At 42.7% G+C, this 17,147-nt stretch overlaps 1 protein-coding gene across 1 annotated transcript in view; it reads right to left on the reverse strand.

Moving 5' to 3' along the window:
• Positions 1 to 17,147, reverse strand: part of MYO10 (myosin X) — a 242,585-nt gene that overhangs the window by 15,094 nt on the left and 210,344 nt on the right. Inside the window, exons 25-31 of the mRNA XM_019518465.1 lie at positions 16,184 to 17,086; positions 14,005 to 14,128; positions 12,144 to 12,387; positions 9,304 to 9,399; positions 5,453 to 5,546; positions 4,132 to 4,187; positions 1,100 to 1,242 (exon numbers count right to left, since the gene is read on the reverse strand). Of these exons, the coding sequence (XP_019374010.1) occupies positions 1,100 to 1,242; positions 4,132 to 4,187; positions 5,453 to 5,546; positions 9,304 to 9,399; positions 12,144 to 12,387; positions 14,005 to 14,128; positions 16,184 to 17,086 (1,660 nt within the window). The remainder of the gene's footprint in view (positions 1 to 1,099; positions 1,243 to 4,131; positions 4,188 to 5,452; positions 5,547 to 9,303; positions 9,400 to 12,143; positions 12,388 to 14,004; positions 14,129 to 16,183; positions 17,087 to 17,147) is intronic.

The following is a 17,147-nucleotide window of genomic DNA, read 5'->3' on the forward strand; positions in this document are numbered from 1 at the left end:
GCTGGCTCATATTCATACTGTGGTCTATTATTACCCCCAGGTCCTTTTCATTCGTGGTGCTAGACAGTTTGGTGTCACCAAGCCTGTAGGTGTGTTGGGGGTTGCTCATCCCAAGATGGAGCATTACATTTCTCTATGTTGAACTTCATCAGGTTCTGATCCACCAAACTTGCTAGCCTGTCTAGGTCCACCTGTAACTGTAGCCTATCTTCAAGTGTGATCACAGTTCCCCATAACTTGGTACTGGACCGAGCACCAACCTCTGCAGGACACTGCTGCCCACTTCTCACCAGGATGACACAGATCTGTTTACAATGACTCTCTGGGTCCTATCTTGCAGCCAGTTTCTCACCCACCTGACTGTGTTGGAGTTAAACCCACAAGCCTCCAATTTTGTCTTTCCATTTACATGGAGAGAGAGTCACATTAATTCCCAAGTGAAGCGGAGGGTGAAAGACTACATGCAACTTATATATTGGGCCTTTTCAATTATAATGGTTCAGACTCATCTTTCTAGATCAGTGGTGCTCAGCATCCAGCCTACAGAGTCATCTGGCCATTGGGGCTATCCATGTGTCAGGAAATTTGGTGGTGGAGGAGCAGTGGCAGCCATTTCCTTGCTGTCAAATTTCCAGACTGGTGGGGAGTCCTGTGGGCTGGAGAACATGGCCCTGCACACTAGATCACACTATTGTGGGTCAGGCAAGTGCTGGCCAGATCCAGGCGTGAGAGGGCGTGTCAACGTGCTGCATTGCACTCATGTACTGATCCCATGCAGACCCCATGCCATTAATCTGGTCCAAAGGGCTGTAAGGTTGAGCACTACTGTTCTGGCAAAAAACATCAAGGGACCCACAGCTCTTTCATTCACAATGGCCAAACATGCCTGCACTGCCAGGGTAACTGTTTGCATGGAAATGTTGCATTAAGAAAGTACAAGTTTGATGTTTAATTGTGTTCACTGAGAGCTAACATCGAGGTAAAAAGCAGAGGTAGCACTCTGCAGGTTGCCAGCATGTGCACAACTGCAAGTTTAGGAAATTCTCCTCTCTAATTTAACCCTTGATTCACCTCACTTCTCCTTCCAATAAATTTTTACCCCTCACGATGAATTCCTGTCCCTCCACTCGGGTGTCCCCCTTTGATCTCTGCAGTAGGGTTATCCAGTGGTGCATCTCCTCAGGGGTATCCGCATTGCAGTGAAGAACACGATTCGCAGTGATGATCACAAATGAATTGGGTCTATGGAAAAAGTTGACATGGAAAAATATGCTTTCCTGTACACAACTCCTGTTTGTACCACAGTTAAATGACTGGCTTGCCTGATCTGCTATAAATATAAGCACTTCCTTTTGGTTGTATTTTATATTCAGGCTAATATCACTCACTTATGCACCATTTGTTTTAACAACTCTAAATCTATAAAATATTAAGCAGTCAGAAAGACTGTTGGAAATTGGAGGTAGGTAGGTACCAAAATGTTTGGTTCACATAGTCCTCAACTGTGGGAAATTTTACATCCAGACTTCATAACTCAAGTCCTAACTTTATTGGTCAGCTCAAAATAAACCCACAAACTTTAATAAAATTTGGAGCTGGATCCAAACCAACTCAGGCTCTTCTCTATTTAAAGTGTTTCGCTTCAGTGGCTACATTAGCTGAAATCAACTATATTCTATAAAAACCCATAATGAAGTTCCCTGTGAATTCAGATCCCTTTATTTTTTAAATACAGAGCAACTCAATTTTTGAGATGGCAGAATCTATTTTTAATGAGATTCTGGACTTCACCCAGTCCTAAACCAAGCTTCATTGAGGCATTGACAAATAGGACTGTTTGCCCAAAAATCACACAAGTGGTCTGTGTTGGTGGCTCTACGTGGCTTAGACTGTACTGCTGGGTTTTCCTGGCTCTGTGCCATTTGATTTACACTCTTTAGAGCTTATTTTTTCCCATGATACCAGCTCTCTTAAGAACTATATCAGGAAGTGTTTAACAGCTACAGCCAGCAGCGCCCATGCCATCTAGGGTGGCATAAGCAGATCACCTACATTGAGGTGCAGGGAAGAAATGTACCTTCTTTGCTTTACCATTCCAATGAGAAGACGTTTGAAATGCTGCCTTCAGTTCTGGAGAAATTTAATAAAGTGATTTGGAGCCAGCTCAGAGAACAGCAAGTGAAACTGTTTGCCAGGCTGCAGACTTTCCCCCTCAAACAGGAAAGCTTCCTGTGCTTTCCAAGCACACAGGAGGACACAGTCCCAGCAATAAAGCATGTGTAATCTAAATGAGTGTCGAAAGCAGTAGTAGAGGGAACATGCAAAGTGATCAGAGTGCCCAGGAACAGTTATGTTTTTCATGAATTGCAGGGGGGAGAGACAGTGGAAGCATCAGAGAAGCAAGAGAAAAAGTTACAGATAGCCAGGGTCGGAGTGACAAGGAGCATGGGAAAGCTATAGCACAAGGGATGAGATTGTTTGACCAACAGCAAGAGAGAATAGGGAAGGGAGGATCAGAACTGCACAGACATGGTCAAGCTAAGTCTAGGCTGATGTGAAACATCTAGGAGAGATGACAGAGATGGGTGGAGATCTGGGGTTAGAGGGAGGGACATGGGTCAATATTCAAGGGGAAGACAGCTAAGGTTAAGCCTGAAGAGAAGGGGGGCTCTAGATACAGTGCAGTGAAACACTTGTAGGAGAGGAGAGATCTACAGAAAAGAGATGCTGAAGTTCAAAGAGGTGGAAAGAACTGAGAGAAGATAGTTTCAAACACCAAGGAAGGATAATCTCACAGCAGCAAGCTGTGATTTGCAGCAAAGTACAACTCCATTCATAGTGCATTTATGAATACTGAGCCAAAGCAGTCTCAACCCAGTCCCTTGGTATATAAATTGAGTAACGGTGAATCACAAGGGGGAAAAGGCTAACTTTTGCCTCTTGCAGTTATAGGTGCCTGTTGTTTAAGCATCCAGATAACTGACTGGAAGGCACAAATGCTATATTGTCCACATCAGGGAAGCGTCTGTTCTGCCTTTTGCACCTACTGCTGTTTCTATCTGGAAAACTGAAGTTTTTAAAAATTTGGTCCTTGAAACTGAATTAGAACAATTCTGTACTGGGAGCAAAATGGCCTAAGACAACCCAATATTTCTTTTTCCTTCTCTGATCACTGATCCTAAGGAATGTAAAAAGTAAATGCCTATGCTTCCTAACATATCAAGTGGCAAGATTATGGTGAGAGTGCTCCACACCCCCGTCAAGGAAGGTCTGGTACCACAAGGCTGCTGCCAGGAGTATCAAAATTTCTAAATGCCATGTTTTAAACCTAACAAACACTTTCCTTTTTTGAGCATTTGCTTCCTGGTGTTGCCATGTTTATAAAGTTTGAACTTGAAACTAGAATTACGGGCAGTTTTCAGATCTTGATAGGGCTGCATGAAGCTAAGAACTTTTTAGGGTAACTGCTGTGAACTATATTATTCGCATTCTGCATGGCAGACAGTAATCTTAATGCTCCAGCTAATGAGCATCTCAAAACAAGGTCATCTTTCTCTTTTGTGATGTGACAATCTCTCAATTTTTATACCCAAAGATGAAGAACATCCTGACCAGAGTTTTTCAATGACAGTGAGTCTTTTCTAGTTTGGCAGCTTGTCCCAAGGTCCTCTCTTTGACTCAGAAGAATCTGTCACCTAAAGTTTGTTACTAGAATACAACCTCCAAGAAAGGAAAAAGAAAATGCTATATAGCAAGACTTTAATAGAAAACTTGTAGCCTTAACTGTTAGAAAGGGGGTGTATAAACTATGTCATTATTGTTCATCTCCTGCTTTCAGGATTCTAGGCAAGACTGAGGACTGATTATATGCTGCACCATGCAAGGGAGAAGTTTCATTCCTTTATGTAAGGGTAGACAGACAGAGCTCACAGCAGACCTGATGCAACTCCTTCCCTGCCCATGTTAACATCCCAATTTGGGATTTTCCAATGAGATATCAAAAATGTCAAGCACCAAAACAGTTTCACATGAAACTTGCCTGTAAAATTTAGAAAATGAAATTAAAAATATCTGAATTTAACAGGGAATAGGGTTAAAAAAAGCCAAACAAAACAGAATATTAGAACTTACCGATCTGGGTTGTCAGAAGCACAGACAGAATCAATAAGCCCCACATCCAGTGTGCCCTGTGTAACAAACAGGTAAATAACGTACAACTGACTATAGATGCAGGCACCCTTCCTCCTAACCACTAAAATTTGAAGGAAAAGAAACCAGGGGCTTAAGTAAAGAGATGCAGAAACACTCCATTTTTGGTAACGTTCACTGCGTAGTTCAAAAAACATCTATCTTGCAAGTGCTGGAACCCAGTTACAATTTTAACTCAATTAGGAGTACCCTACAGTAAACACCATCCCCAAAAAGTATGGCAATCCTGTGAAATCAGCTTCAAACAGAATCTACATTTTTATTTGCCTGTGTTTCCTTGATCACTCTTTCTAAATCAAGTCAACTTTGTGCCAGAATGTAGGTCCTTAAGAAAGAACAGAATGAATGGAATAGCCCAACTGAAGTGTTTCAGTACTGTTTTTATTTCAATTGGTTTTTATTTCTTCACCAGTTAAATATTCTTTTGTAGCATTTCAAAGTCAAACACTGCACTATTGCACGTGTGCATAAGAATCTAATGGGGAAAACTGACTAAAACAAAAGAAATCAACAAATTCCCACCCCAGGGGTGGACCATGGAAAGGAATCACAGTCCAGAAAAGGTAACAAGGAAATTTATATATACGCACTAGGGATTTGACTAGGGTCTGCTGATGCTTCTGCTGGGACTAAAACCTAGTGGGTCTTGCCCTTCCACCCAGGGATGGACCAACTGCCAGACTCGGGATCAGGATCAAACTTTACCCCATGATCAGACTGGCATGGACTGCGGCAGGTTTTGGCTTCTTCTCTAGGTTGGGGCATGGCCCTCTTTACTGGATCTCTTACGTGTATGTTAACAACTCTTGCAGCAGTAGGACACTGACAGTGCCCTTGTCCCCCTGCTTTACCTGCAGTAGGTTAGGGTGTTCATGGTGTTTTTGGACAATATGACTTGTAGCTGTGTGACAGGTTTATTTGTATACTTTTAGGAACAGGTTAGACAAGTACTTGCATGGGATGGCTTGGGTGGGGATGATCCTGCCTTGATCAAGGGATTGGACTGGATGGCCTTCTGAGGTCCCTTCCACCCTACTTTTTATGATTCTATGAAAATGCAAGTTAAAAACCTAAGTTTCACCATCCTGTTAGGAACACATTGTGCCTATTACAACAGGGCCCCAGCCCTGAGACCTCTAGGTACAGCCACCAGTATAACATTTGTAACACCTATAAGAAATAGTCAGTTCTCTAAAAATACATGCTTCTGGACTGGGCAGCTTCCCCCTGCTCCTGGACTTACCACAGCATTTTGTGGGTTTGCCTGCTCATCATGCATCTCCCTGATCTCCTGTTCTGTGGAAGCGTGGACCTGACTCAGCACACTGAACCACTGGCTGTGGAGAGAACAGCAAATACCAGTGCAACCAAATGTTTCTGCACAAGGAGCCTTCCCATTATCTTTGCACTCTGTAGAGAAGTAACAGGTTCTACAGGTTTCCAAAACTGCCTCAGGAAGGATCCCTACTGTTAACAGTGCTAATAACAGCATGCCTTTCTGTCCACCAGTTCAAACAGTGCTAGAATACAAGAACAATCCCCAGGATATTTGTATACCCCCTCCTGCTCCAAAACGCTTGTTTTCCAGTCACAACCCCCTTCTCACCATGCAATTCTAAGACAAATACCTCCTGTAAACATATATCATCTCTGAACAAGTGACTTTATGCACTACTCTATGCTGTCCTTTCATGGAATTTGATAAAGTGAACTTGAGGTCACAAAAACTTGTGCTCTATATAGATCTCATTAGTTACTCTATCTGCAAGGTGTATACCTACCCTTTCCTCTGCCTGACTTCAGATTAACATGGCTAACCACCTCTCAAGCAAACAATTCGTTTATGTGCACAGATGTACTTGGAATACAAACAGTAGTAGTCATGTACAAGTTAGGGGTTTTTTTTAAGTGATGTTCATATCTTAAATTATTCCTCATGTGCCAATTCTGTAATGGGGAATTTCTTATTATTACAAGTGCTTGAGATCTCATTCCTCATGGCCCCTGTACAATTTACTTGCCATATGTAATTCTGCTGCAGTATGAGAGGAGGTTTCCCAAACATCATTCTCTGAGAGATAAATTTGTCATTCAAATTAAAATCACCTGGGGCCAAGTTTTCAAAGGGGCCTCAACTCAACCTTTAAAATGGCTTCCTCCACTTTTTTTTGGTGCCCATAGTTTGTCAGGTAGAAGGCTGCATACACAATTGTGTGTGTGTAGGCTTATATTTAGAAGTGTTTTTCATGGAACCTAGATTCATAGATATTACGGTGGGAAGGGACCTCAAGAGATCATCAGGTCTGACCCCTACCCTGGGCAGGAAAGAGTGCTGGGGTCAGATGATCCCAGCCAGATGCCTATCCAGCTTTCTCTTAAAGACCCCCAAGGTAGGGGACAGCACCACCTGTCTTGGAAGCCCATTCCAAACTTTGCCCACAATCACTGTGAAGAAGTTTTTCCTGATGTCTAGCCTAAATCTGCTCTCAGTCAGTTTGTGACCATTGTTCCTTGTTACCCCAAGAGCATCTCTGATCCCTTGCTGCGTCCCCCTAATGAATTTGTAGGTGGCCACAAGATCACCTCTTAGCCTTCTCTTATGGAGGCTGAAGAGGTCCAGGTCCCTTAGCCTCTCCTCATAGGGCTTGGTCTGTAAACCCGTAACCATATGAGTGACCCTCCTCTGTCCATACCTATTGCAACTGAAAATGGCAGTGCACAGGAAGTGCCAGATTTCCATAACTATAGAAACATTTAGAAACTGGACTTCTTCCAACAGCCCTGGAGAGGCTGGGAGGTGGAAAGACTGTCATTGGAGGCAGGGGGCAGTATCCTGCCAGACACAATGTTTTAGCTAGTGGCACTGATAAAATGGAAATAGGGAGTGAACAATAACACAGGTTTTGATCCAGAACTGTTGACAACTGGGACGAAGCTGAGAATTTGTTTAGTGTTAAAGTCCTTCAAATAGCTCTGCACAAAACACCTGGATCTCTAACAGAGAGTACTTTCCTTCTAGTTCTATGTTTACACTCAGAGAGCACAGGTATCCCAAGGGTGGGGTTTGGCAGATGCAATTCTCCAAGAAGAGATGCCAAGTTGAGGGTGAAACATTTCAAACCTAAGAAATCTCTTATGGTTTCCACCCAAAGACATAGGTCAGCCAAGGTTCACTCAGAACTCAGCATCAGCTCCAAGTTAAGCAAGAATTCTGCTGAACATGCCCCAAGCCTTGATAATATCTGAAACTAGGTAAAATGGTTTCTACTTTTAGCCATGGAAGTTTAACCATAGTGTCTAGTAGCAGCCCTACCTGACGGAACATGATTCCATTACTTTTGAGCAGCCTGTGGCCAGTACTCAGAGCAACATTGACAGGCCACAAAGTATGCCATTTAAAAAGTTTCCATACCACAGACGAGATCAGTTTGCCCAAGGGGAGAACACTGTTTACACTGCTTTATTTGATTTAATTAGATCCTGTATTAAAGGAAGGAATTCTGGATAGCCTAAGTAGCTGATCCAGATTTAATCAGCAAACAAACCATTACAGATCCAGTTTCTAACTGTTCTAAACACCAAGGGCTCCCCTGACTCCGAAAAATCATCACATATCTTCCACTTGAATTAAGGTATCTTAGAATGATAGTGTACTGTGGAAAGTAAAACAAGGAAAATACCAGCAGGAGATGGCTTCATCTGGAATATGCGTGGTATGTATACTAAACACACACAGACTGTAGTTAATTATCTTTTGTGTTTTGGAAAAAAGTAGAAATATGTGAGGACATGAAGGCCCTTATCTTTGGCAATTTCAAGCTGACAACTCCATGGAGCCTTTAAGAGAATATGAAGAGCAATTTAATTAAAAAAAACCTAACTTTTAACTGGATCTTTTGCCTTAAATTTGACTCCCTCATGTAAAGTCTCTAAATATATTTCTGGAAAGCTCAAAAATTGATGTAGACTATAAGGAACAGCCTTTAATCTGCTGCCATCTTTTGAAATGAAGTTCATCTCCCCCTGAGCCTATAGGATCAGGGCCTTATTTTGGACAACTTGCAGTAGGTCACGTGGATCACAGACGGTAAAGGGGCCAATAAACACAGAAAGTGGTGGGAGAAGTGGCTGAAGGAACTCAGTCCCCTGTACAAACATTCAGGGGTTGTCACAGGACCATGCTGGGAAGCCACACACAGTCAGCTCCTCTGCAAGCGCCATGCTGCCACTGGCAGGCCTTCTGCTGGCTTCACACTCACAAAGGATCTTGGAATCATTATCGATGCCAAAACGAACATCGGCCGGCAGTGTGCGGATGCGGTCAGGAAGGCCAACTGTACCTTGTCATGCATCCACAGATGCATCTCCAGCAGGTCCAAGGAGGTGATCCTCCCCCTCTATGCAACACTGGTCAGGCCACAGTTGGAGTACTGCGTCCAGTTCTGGGCACTGCACTTCAGGAGGGATGTGGACAACATGGAGAGGGTCCAGAGGAGGGCCACTCACATGACCAGGGGGCAGCAGGGCAGACCCTGTGAGGAGAGGCTATGGGACCTTAACCTGTTCAGCCTCTACAAGAGAAGGCTGAGGGGTAATCTAGTCAGGGGCCTCTTACAAACTAGTCAGAGGGGATGAGCAGGCATTGGGGGAGTCCCTGTTCTCCCAAGCACTACCAGGAGTGACTAGAAATAATGGTCACAAGCTGGCAGAGGGTAGATTCAGACCAGACATCAGGAGGTGCTACTTCACGGTCAGGATGGCTAGGATCTGGAACCAACTTCCAAGCGAAGTGGTGCTGGCTCCTACCCTGGGGGTCTTTAAGAGGAGGCTAGGATGAATACCTTCCTGGGGTCGTTTGACCCCAGTACTTTTTCTTGCCATGGCAGGGGGTTGGACTTGAAGATCTGCTCAGGTCCCTTCCGACCCTACCAACTATGAAACTATGACTGGAGCAGTTTTTCATACAGGGGATTAACAGCAGTGTGTTTAATACTGCTGGCCAATATTTTCATAGACTTCATGGAAAAGGCTGTCAGCACTGCTGCCAGCAAGAGTTAGATGAGTAGGAGATGGAAAGATTAATGATTTCCTTACCTTGCATCCTCAGGAGACTCAGCAATCAAGTGGTAAATCCTGTCAGCCATGATTAGATCAATCCCGTTCTCCTTACCAGTATTATCAACAATCTCCCTGGAATGGATGCAAATACCAGAATTAACACTACTAGGATACTCCTGGCAGGAAAATGCCCTTCTGAGAGAACTGGAAACTCTAATACTTAACACAACTACTCACTTCACTTACTGTAATTCACTTTCAAGATTTGTAATGCAAGCTGCAGTTTCTTAAACCATTACCAGTTCATCAAAAACATGTGCAGTGTCCACTGTCCAAGTAACTCATGCTCAAGCATGTTAAGAGGCTTCACTTTTAGACTTTGCCCTTCCCTGGTCATTGTAATGACATCTTTTAGTAAGAAGTAAGAATTGAAGGAAAAGTATTACCTATCAGAGAGAAAGAAAGCAGAGAGCCCTTCCAAAGGGAAAACCTATGCTGAAAGGAGATTTAGGAACATAAGGAAAGCAAGCCAGATGTTCCAAAAAATCACTCTACTTGAGTTTTTGGATACCCAGCAGAAGACATTTTAAAGAAGCTGGATATTCACAACATGTGGATCAACTCTGAAAATTCAAAACTCTCTAGCATGTCACTTTAATACTGTAGCACCACCAAAATTATTAGCCACATAGGGCAAGATTTTCAATGAGTTATCCATGTTACACCAACTTCAGATATTCTGAGGCAACATTAAGACTTTTCAAAGCTTAAATTTTGTGTCGTCTCTTTTTCTTTCTACTGCTTTATCCTGTTTGTGTACTGTTAACAGGGGAAAATAAACAATGCTATTCTCATTAATCTCTTGCACATCACAATATTTGGTGCATGTGATTTACCCTCATTCCCATAAAATCTTCATTTAAAATGATGCCTTTTCCTGAATTTTACTCATTTCCTCTTTACTATGATACTCCCTCAGTATTTGGCTCTTTAGGTAGTACAAATGAAGCAGCACAAGGTTTCATCTCGACTAAGACTTTTAAAAATGGAACAGTGAAATATTTTAAACTGCATGCTAATTTTTAAGAATCTGTTCATTGAATGTTAAACAAATCCTTCCAGTCCTGGATTCAAAACCACAAAAGCTATATTTTATTTTACACAAATGACTTCTTAGATAAAAGCATGGATTTTTTTATTTCACATACTTAGACATATTTGGTTTTCTATTTGATAATGCTTACAGAGTTCATTTTAGGTTTAAAATACAGGAAACCCTCACTATTCGTGGGTTCGGCATTTGCAGTTTCAAATATTTGCGAATTCTGAACCCGCATTTTAAATACTATTTATACACTTACAGGAGCTCCACGCTTGCTGCCATTGGGCTCCCACCATCGCTGGGCTCCTGCCACCGGGCTCCCATGGATTTCGCTATTCACATGCATCACAAAAACATATCTCCTGTGAATGGTGAGGGTTGCCTGTATATGCTATGTAGTTCAACTACAAAAGAAAGAAGCTAATTGCTAAGGTCACCCTTCATGAAGAGATACTCTAACATAATTTAGCAACAAGAAATTAATTTTGCTAGGCACACAGAGGATTGGATTAAATAATTGGCATGGTGTATGTGACCCAGAGTCACGTTCAATAACAGTGAAAAGCTTGTAAGATTCCATAGCTTAAATTCAGGGATTTACTATGACAGCTACTATGATGGCAAATCTGAACATCCTCACACAGATTGATCCAAAGCCCAAAGTCAATGGAAGACCTCCAATTTATTTCATGATGTTCTGAATCAGGCCCAGAGAAAAATGGAACCACTTCATAAAGAAACAATAATCTTGAGTTTATGGTTTAGACTCAAAAAGTTAGTAACCAAGTATAATCAACAATCTTGGCTCAGGACAAGCAGAAAAAATGGGAAAAGGTACTGGAAATGTATCCCAACATGTACTAGCAGAGCCACATGGTGCAGCATAGATGCACTTCCACACAGATCTGTGACTAGCCTGAACTACCAGTCTCTGATTTTCAAGCCACAGAGATAATCCAAACTTTTACAATGTATTGAAAACTTAGTTGAGAAAGGAAAGGCACTCGCCTTGCAAAAAGCTCTCTTAGCTCATGCTTAGAGAGGCTTAGAGTTGCGAAATTCATTAAACAATCTGTACCAGATAATTGCCTCTTCTAAATTCTTCAAGTGCTGCAGGGAAGTTGTAACAATTTGATCCAAATGAGAATCAATGAAAAATCACCATGCACTGTTGTGAAAACTCTATCTGGGATTGGAATGGGTTTGAGAATCTCCCAATAAATCTGGAATATCGTAGAATAGTTATAAACCCTCCATGGTAAAAACCAAAACTAACTTGCATAATCCGAGGAAACTGGTTTGGCTAGAAAAGTGCCACATTTACACAGAAGACAAAATACAGTAGTGTAGTTCCAAACCTCCCTGAAAAGATGTGAGACTTGGACACCTTGTATATTTAAAACACTAATGGCCCACTGTCTAGCTTATCCACTGCTTCTCTCACTCACTCTATACCAGGCTTCCCTGTGATTGAACACTTGGCAGCAAGTCCCAAGATGACCAGTGTACTGGGTGGGGGCGGCACTCTAGTCTCAGATAAAAAGTATGTATTTATATTACAGACAGGATTTTCACAAATGCTCAGCACAGGCATGCTTCTGGGAAAGTCTGTTGATTGCAGTAGGATTAAGCTAATACAGGGTCTTTTCAAAATCTGCCTCCCCACACATGCGCATGTTTGTACACAGTGGAATAAATGGGAATTGGCACTTTTCTGGATTAAGCCCTAAGAAGTGCTGATGAAAAGCAATATTCAGAGGAATGATGAACCTACTTGGCTGTCCGGACATCAATGGTACCCTTTAGCTTTTCTTCACTGTCGTTTTCGAAGTACATCAGCCTGGACTGCCGGAGAACAAACCAGCGTTTCTTCCAGTTTCTCCTGGAGAGCGTAGATGACCCACCCCCCTTCTTGTGGAGCCAGCCCTGTTTAAGTGCTTCCTGCTTGGAACGGAACCACAAGAAAGTCTCATCTTTCAGGACACACCAGCGTCTCTTCCATGTGTTCATTAAACCACCTGGCACCAAAGACAGAGATTATCTTGCAGACAGTTAAATTAAAAACAAACACAAATCAAAGGATAAAGGAAAACAGAGGCTGAATCAATGCTGGTGTCGGGAAGGTGCTGACCAATCACCAAAGTAAGAAAATGGTTGTCTTTCCGTTGATAAATTATAAACCTGAAGGCTTTGTTTTTATGCACAGCCTAATGCCACTTCAAAATAGCGTGAGCAGTGGAAAGAGGCCTGAATATAAATGAGAATCAGTCCTCTTAAAGCTTACTGGTAGCTGAAAAACATTTCAATATATATTTAAACTTACAAATGAGGAAAAAAAAACAAACTTGAAACACTCAAAGTTGCTATGAGTTAAAAATGCCTTCCTCAAAACTACAAACCCTGGCAAAACTGAGGACTTGCCTACTCTGAAACTTCCTATGCTGGTATATTTAAACCAACATAATCCTCTTAGTGTGAACACACTTGTATCAGTATACAAGTGCTTATAGCCATATAAGGACTTTTACCAGTATAACTATACTGGCACAATAAATAAATAAATAAATCATTCCCCTGGCCAACATTTATTAAACTAGAATTTTAATTGCCGACCATGGCATGAAGTGAAAACATACAATATCAGACGCGCCCCCTTTCATGCCTCCCCGCCCAATTCCCCACTAACAATCAGCATGCTATCCCTACCCCAAGCCAAGTAGGAAGTATAGTATGGATGACCACAAGCCTACTAAGCAGAATGGAATACAATTTAGAGACTAGTGCCACTAATTTGGTGGAGAAATCAAGATTCACAACCAGTAAGCCCCCAAATAGGATCTTGCCTCCATCTCTCACACTGCTCTGCAATACAGCCCCTCTTGATCACTTAGGGCCAATCCAAAGCATACTAAAGTCAACAGAACTGGCACCCTGGTGGGTTTGTCTATTTAAGATATATGCCTACATTGCTCTGGACTGTGCAAGGTGGAGCTGCCATTAAAGTACATTCTGCTAACTCACACCTGTTCCACTTGCACTGAATGCTGAAAAAAATGCCACATAGCCACCAGTGCAGAAGTGCTTGGTGTGCCCAACATCGCTTCAACAGGCACACTTCTGACTGAGAGCAGCAGGGCATATGCCAAGCAGCAGCCACATAGGGTTTTTTTCAGTATTTGGTGCATGTGGGCAGGGTATGTTTTTCTGGCAATATTCACTTGCATGGTTTGACACAGTACAGGCCTGTCTTTGAATTCTGTGGTCCTTAGGGAAGGGGCTGTCTCTCCTTTACATCTAGTACAAAACTGGCTTTCCAGCCTGCCCTAACTGTACTTGAGAACGTACTTAGTTTTTCACAAGACAGTGAAGATATAATGTGAAATGGAGGCAAGGTACAAGTAATGAAGCTGAGCTTCCCAGCCAATTACCCTTTGCAGAAGAAGAGCTAAACAAACTCTGCCCAACAGGGCAGAGACTTTGCAATAGGAGCCTAATTTCAGAATGGCTCTTTTCAGATTCCTCCATCACCCCTTAAGAAGCCCCCTATAAAACAGGACTGGAGTGGAGCAGTAATTGTATTAGCAAAGAGGAAAGAACTAGTGAGATTTCTGAATACCCTGGTTTTTATTCTGTACCTTTCATATACAGAAAGCTGTGGAAATAGGGCAGGCTAACGCAGCTGTAGACTGAATCCCTCCGATAAGAGAGCTCATCATCTGTATCAAACCTGGAATCAAAATCTTCTTCACTGTCTTCAAACTGGGGAAGAAAGGAGATGAGGCGAGATGAACATGCAAGGAGGGGTGGGAACACACACACGCATGGAAAAAACTTTTCTCTATACAGCTCTAGATCAATTGGCTCTTAGAAGGTTTTTATTCTCTCTGTTCCCCCCAGTACTGGAAAACCCGTGTCTCTTGTGGTGAAGGGAAGATGTACCAGCAACAAGGAGGAAAGAAACCAGAGCAGGCAGGGCTTCTGGGAATAGCACTTGCTCTTCTCCTTGTTCCCATGTGAGTGGGATTTTTAGCCTGAGGAGTTTGTTTTCTCACATGCCAACAGCTTCATTTTGGAGCTGACAGACGGGAAAATTGGGTGGGACTTTCAAAACCTTCTGAGTGAGCTCAGTGCCTAACTTCCATTGATGTAACTGTCCAGCTGAGGCACATTAGACAACACCTTGCACTAACCTGAACAATGTGACTTGTTCTAGAATTTCTCCACCAAAAGAAGCCTCCTATGTGTCCTGGAATAAAGGTAAAGGCATGGCCTCTTCTCCGATCTCATTCCCCACAGATTAGTGGCCAGGTCCTTCTCAGGCCCACATGCATTTTATTTTAGCACTTAGAATCTATTCTTGAAAAAAATGCTGAATGGTCATCATTCCCACAGGAATCAGTGGAAGCAGAGCATGCTCAGCATCTCGCAGCCTGTGTCCTCTGGTGATCGGTTACCTTCTCTAACAAATGTTATGGAAAAACTTTGCAGCTGTTAAGGGAAGGTGTCCTTTACAAGGGGGAGGAGCTAGGGCACATTTCTTCCCCAACTGCTCAAAGGCTATGCCAAACACCCAGCTTAGAGGGTTTTAAAAAATTAAAGATATATGTTGAATCCTTAGGTATGGGGCAACTTCCAATTCAAGTAATCAGCAGTTGGCCAAGTTCCTAATCTGGTTCCAAATATAGAAGGAAATAGGAATGGTCTCGAGTCAAAACTGCTGAAATGTAGCACAGAGGTAATAAGCAGTTGTTCACCTGGACACCTGAGAAAGGCTAGGGTATAAAATAATCCAACTAACACCAGGCCAGTTAATGTCTCCTTTTATCAGAGAAAGAACTTGCTTTCTATCTTGTTCCACACATCCCCCTCCTGGCTGAAAGCTCCATATCCTACTCCTCCTTTTCTATCCTCCCTGAAGGCTTTTCTTGTCCACCAGAGGATGAACCTTCCACAAACATCCAGCATGAAAGAAAAACCAAATGAGGACCACAGAAATTAAAACAGGAGTAAAAAATGCCTTTAATGGCATTTATTGCCTGACCCTTAGTAGTCAGATGTAGTGATACTACTGCTTTCACAATAAGTCAATATTCGTATATTTTTCATGGCTGCTGCTTTCCAGCATGATAGAAGCTTTCATTTGTTTCTTCTCCCAAATGTAAATCATGTATGTTCCACATATTTATTGCAGATGAAATCAAATTCTTTCAAGAGATTCATGTTGTGGAGAAGAAAGGGACTCAAAACCTCCAGCATGTTGGAATGACAGCCATGAAAAAGCACCTTCAACAGAAGAGAAAGTAAGAATCACAAGAATTCAGATTCAATCAAATGAACCTTTGCCATCAGATGAGATTACTGTGGACATAGAAGTTTTGCGTGTCATGAGGATTTCTGCAAGCAGTTTTTTCCAGAATATTTCACTCTGCATATACAGCTAAATCCTTTTGCATCAAAATTATTTCCACCTCCCTTGTACAAAAATCCATTCATAGGCCACATCCTAGTCTATGCTTGGAATTCCTGGTTAAAATTAACAGGCAGTTCTGCACCTAAAATGGATGGAAGGTTACCATACTGTAATTAGGAATGCAGTTCACATATAATCGGTCTGTGTATTTCCAGTGCATCTAGTCCAATACCTCCAGATGCCAGTTGATGACTATGTCCAAGTTCAAATGATATAACTTGCACATTCACAGGGGAAGACACAGCAAGTAGAGTTAGTGCTTTTACTTTTAAAGGGAAAAAAAATTATCAATTTAGCTGAACAGATGCATAATGCAAATGATAGCAAAAGTAAAAGATACTCACAGAGGACTGGGCTCCTTCAGAGCTAAACCTGTATGCTCCAGAGCTGTTGTATGTCCCCCCAGAACACCGGTAGTCAGGAGACCACTGGCTACTGTGAGAATTGGAAAAAGTCACACTGCTGCCAGAAGTGATGGCACCATCTTCATAATCATCCTGGTCATAATCATAGTCCCCATCAGCAGAAATCAGTTCCACAGAGTTTTGGGGTCGGCAGGACACGTTTTCTGGCATGCAGTATGTAGATTCACCACTTGAAGAATTGTGGAGGCTGAGGGAGTCATGACTGGAAGGAATCAGCATGGCGTTGCTCGCCACAGGGCTGGCTGGCACCACTGTGTCATTCATATAGGGATCTTCTTCTGAGGAGTCATCACTCGTCCGAATACCACTTGTCCTCTGATCAGAATGGCCATGCTCACTCGGATTGGGTGAATCCTTAAATGCATCGTCATCAGCATCAAAGCCCTCATCCACCTCCTCCTCTGGGTATGGCTGGCTGAAGTTAAAGTTGGGCTTCTCACTGCAGGGATTCCCAGTCAATTCACCATGCTCAGCAGAATATCCACTGCCCACAGAAAGTGACCTCTCGATGTTTCGGACGCATTCATCAATCTCATCAAAGTTCAGTGACTCCAGAAACTCCTGAGCTGCTCGGCAGGCCTCATCCTCAAGGCGCCTGAGCTCCTCGTCTCGGAGCTGCTGCAGCCTCTGTAAGGAAGACTCAGTTAGGGACAGCTCCTGCTGCTCCTTCATGCGTTGCAAGTCTTCAATCTCCTTCTCCAGGCGCAGGATCTCTTCCACCTGCTTGTTTTCTTTCTGTTTCTCCAGCTCTTGCTTCAGCTCTGCTTCCTTCTGGGCTTCCTGCCTGGCTGCCAGCTCCTGCTGCTTCCTCTCTTCTTCAGCCTGCATTTAGAAAACAAAAAACTCAACATTCCTTATTTTCTGTTGCTAATGCACCATAATC

Source organism: Gavialis gangeticus, unplaced genomic scaffold (genome assembly GCF_001723915.1).
Source record: "Gavialis gangeticus isolate Ggan-Ray unplaced genomic scaffold, GavGan_comp1, whole genome shotgun sequence".
In the NCBI taxonomy this organism is placed as follows: domain Eukaryota; kingdom Metazoa; phylum Chordata; order Crocodylia; family Gavialidae; genus Gavialis; species Gavialis gangeticus.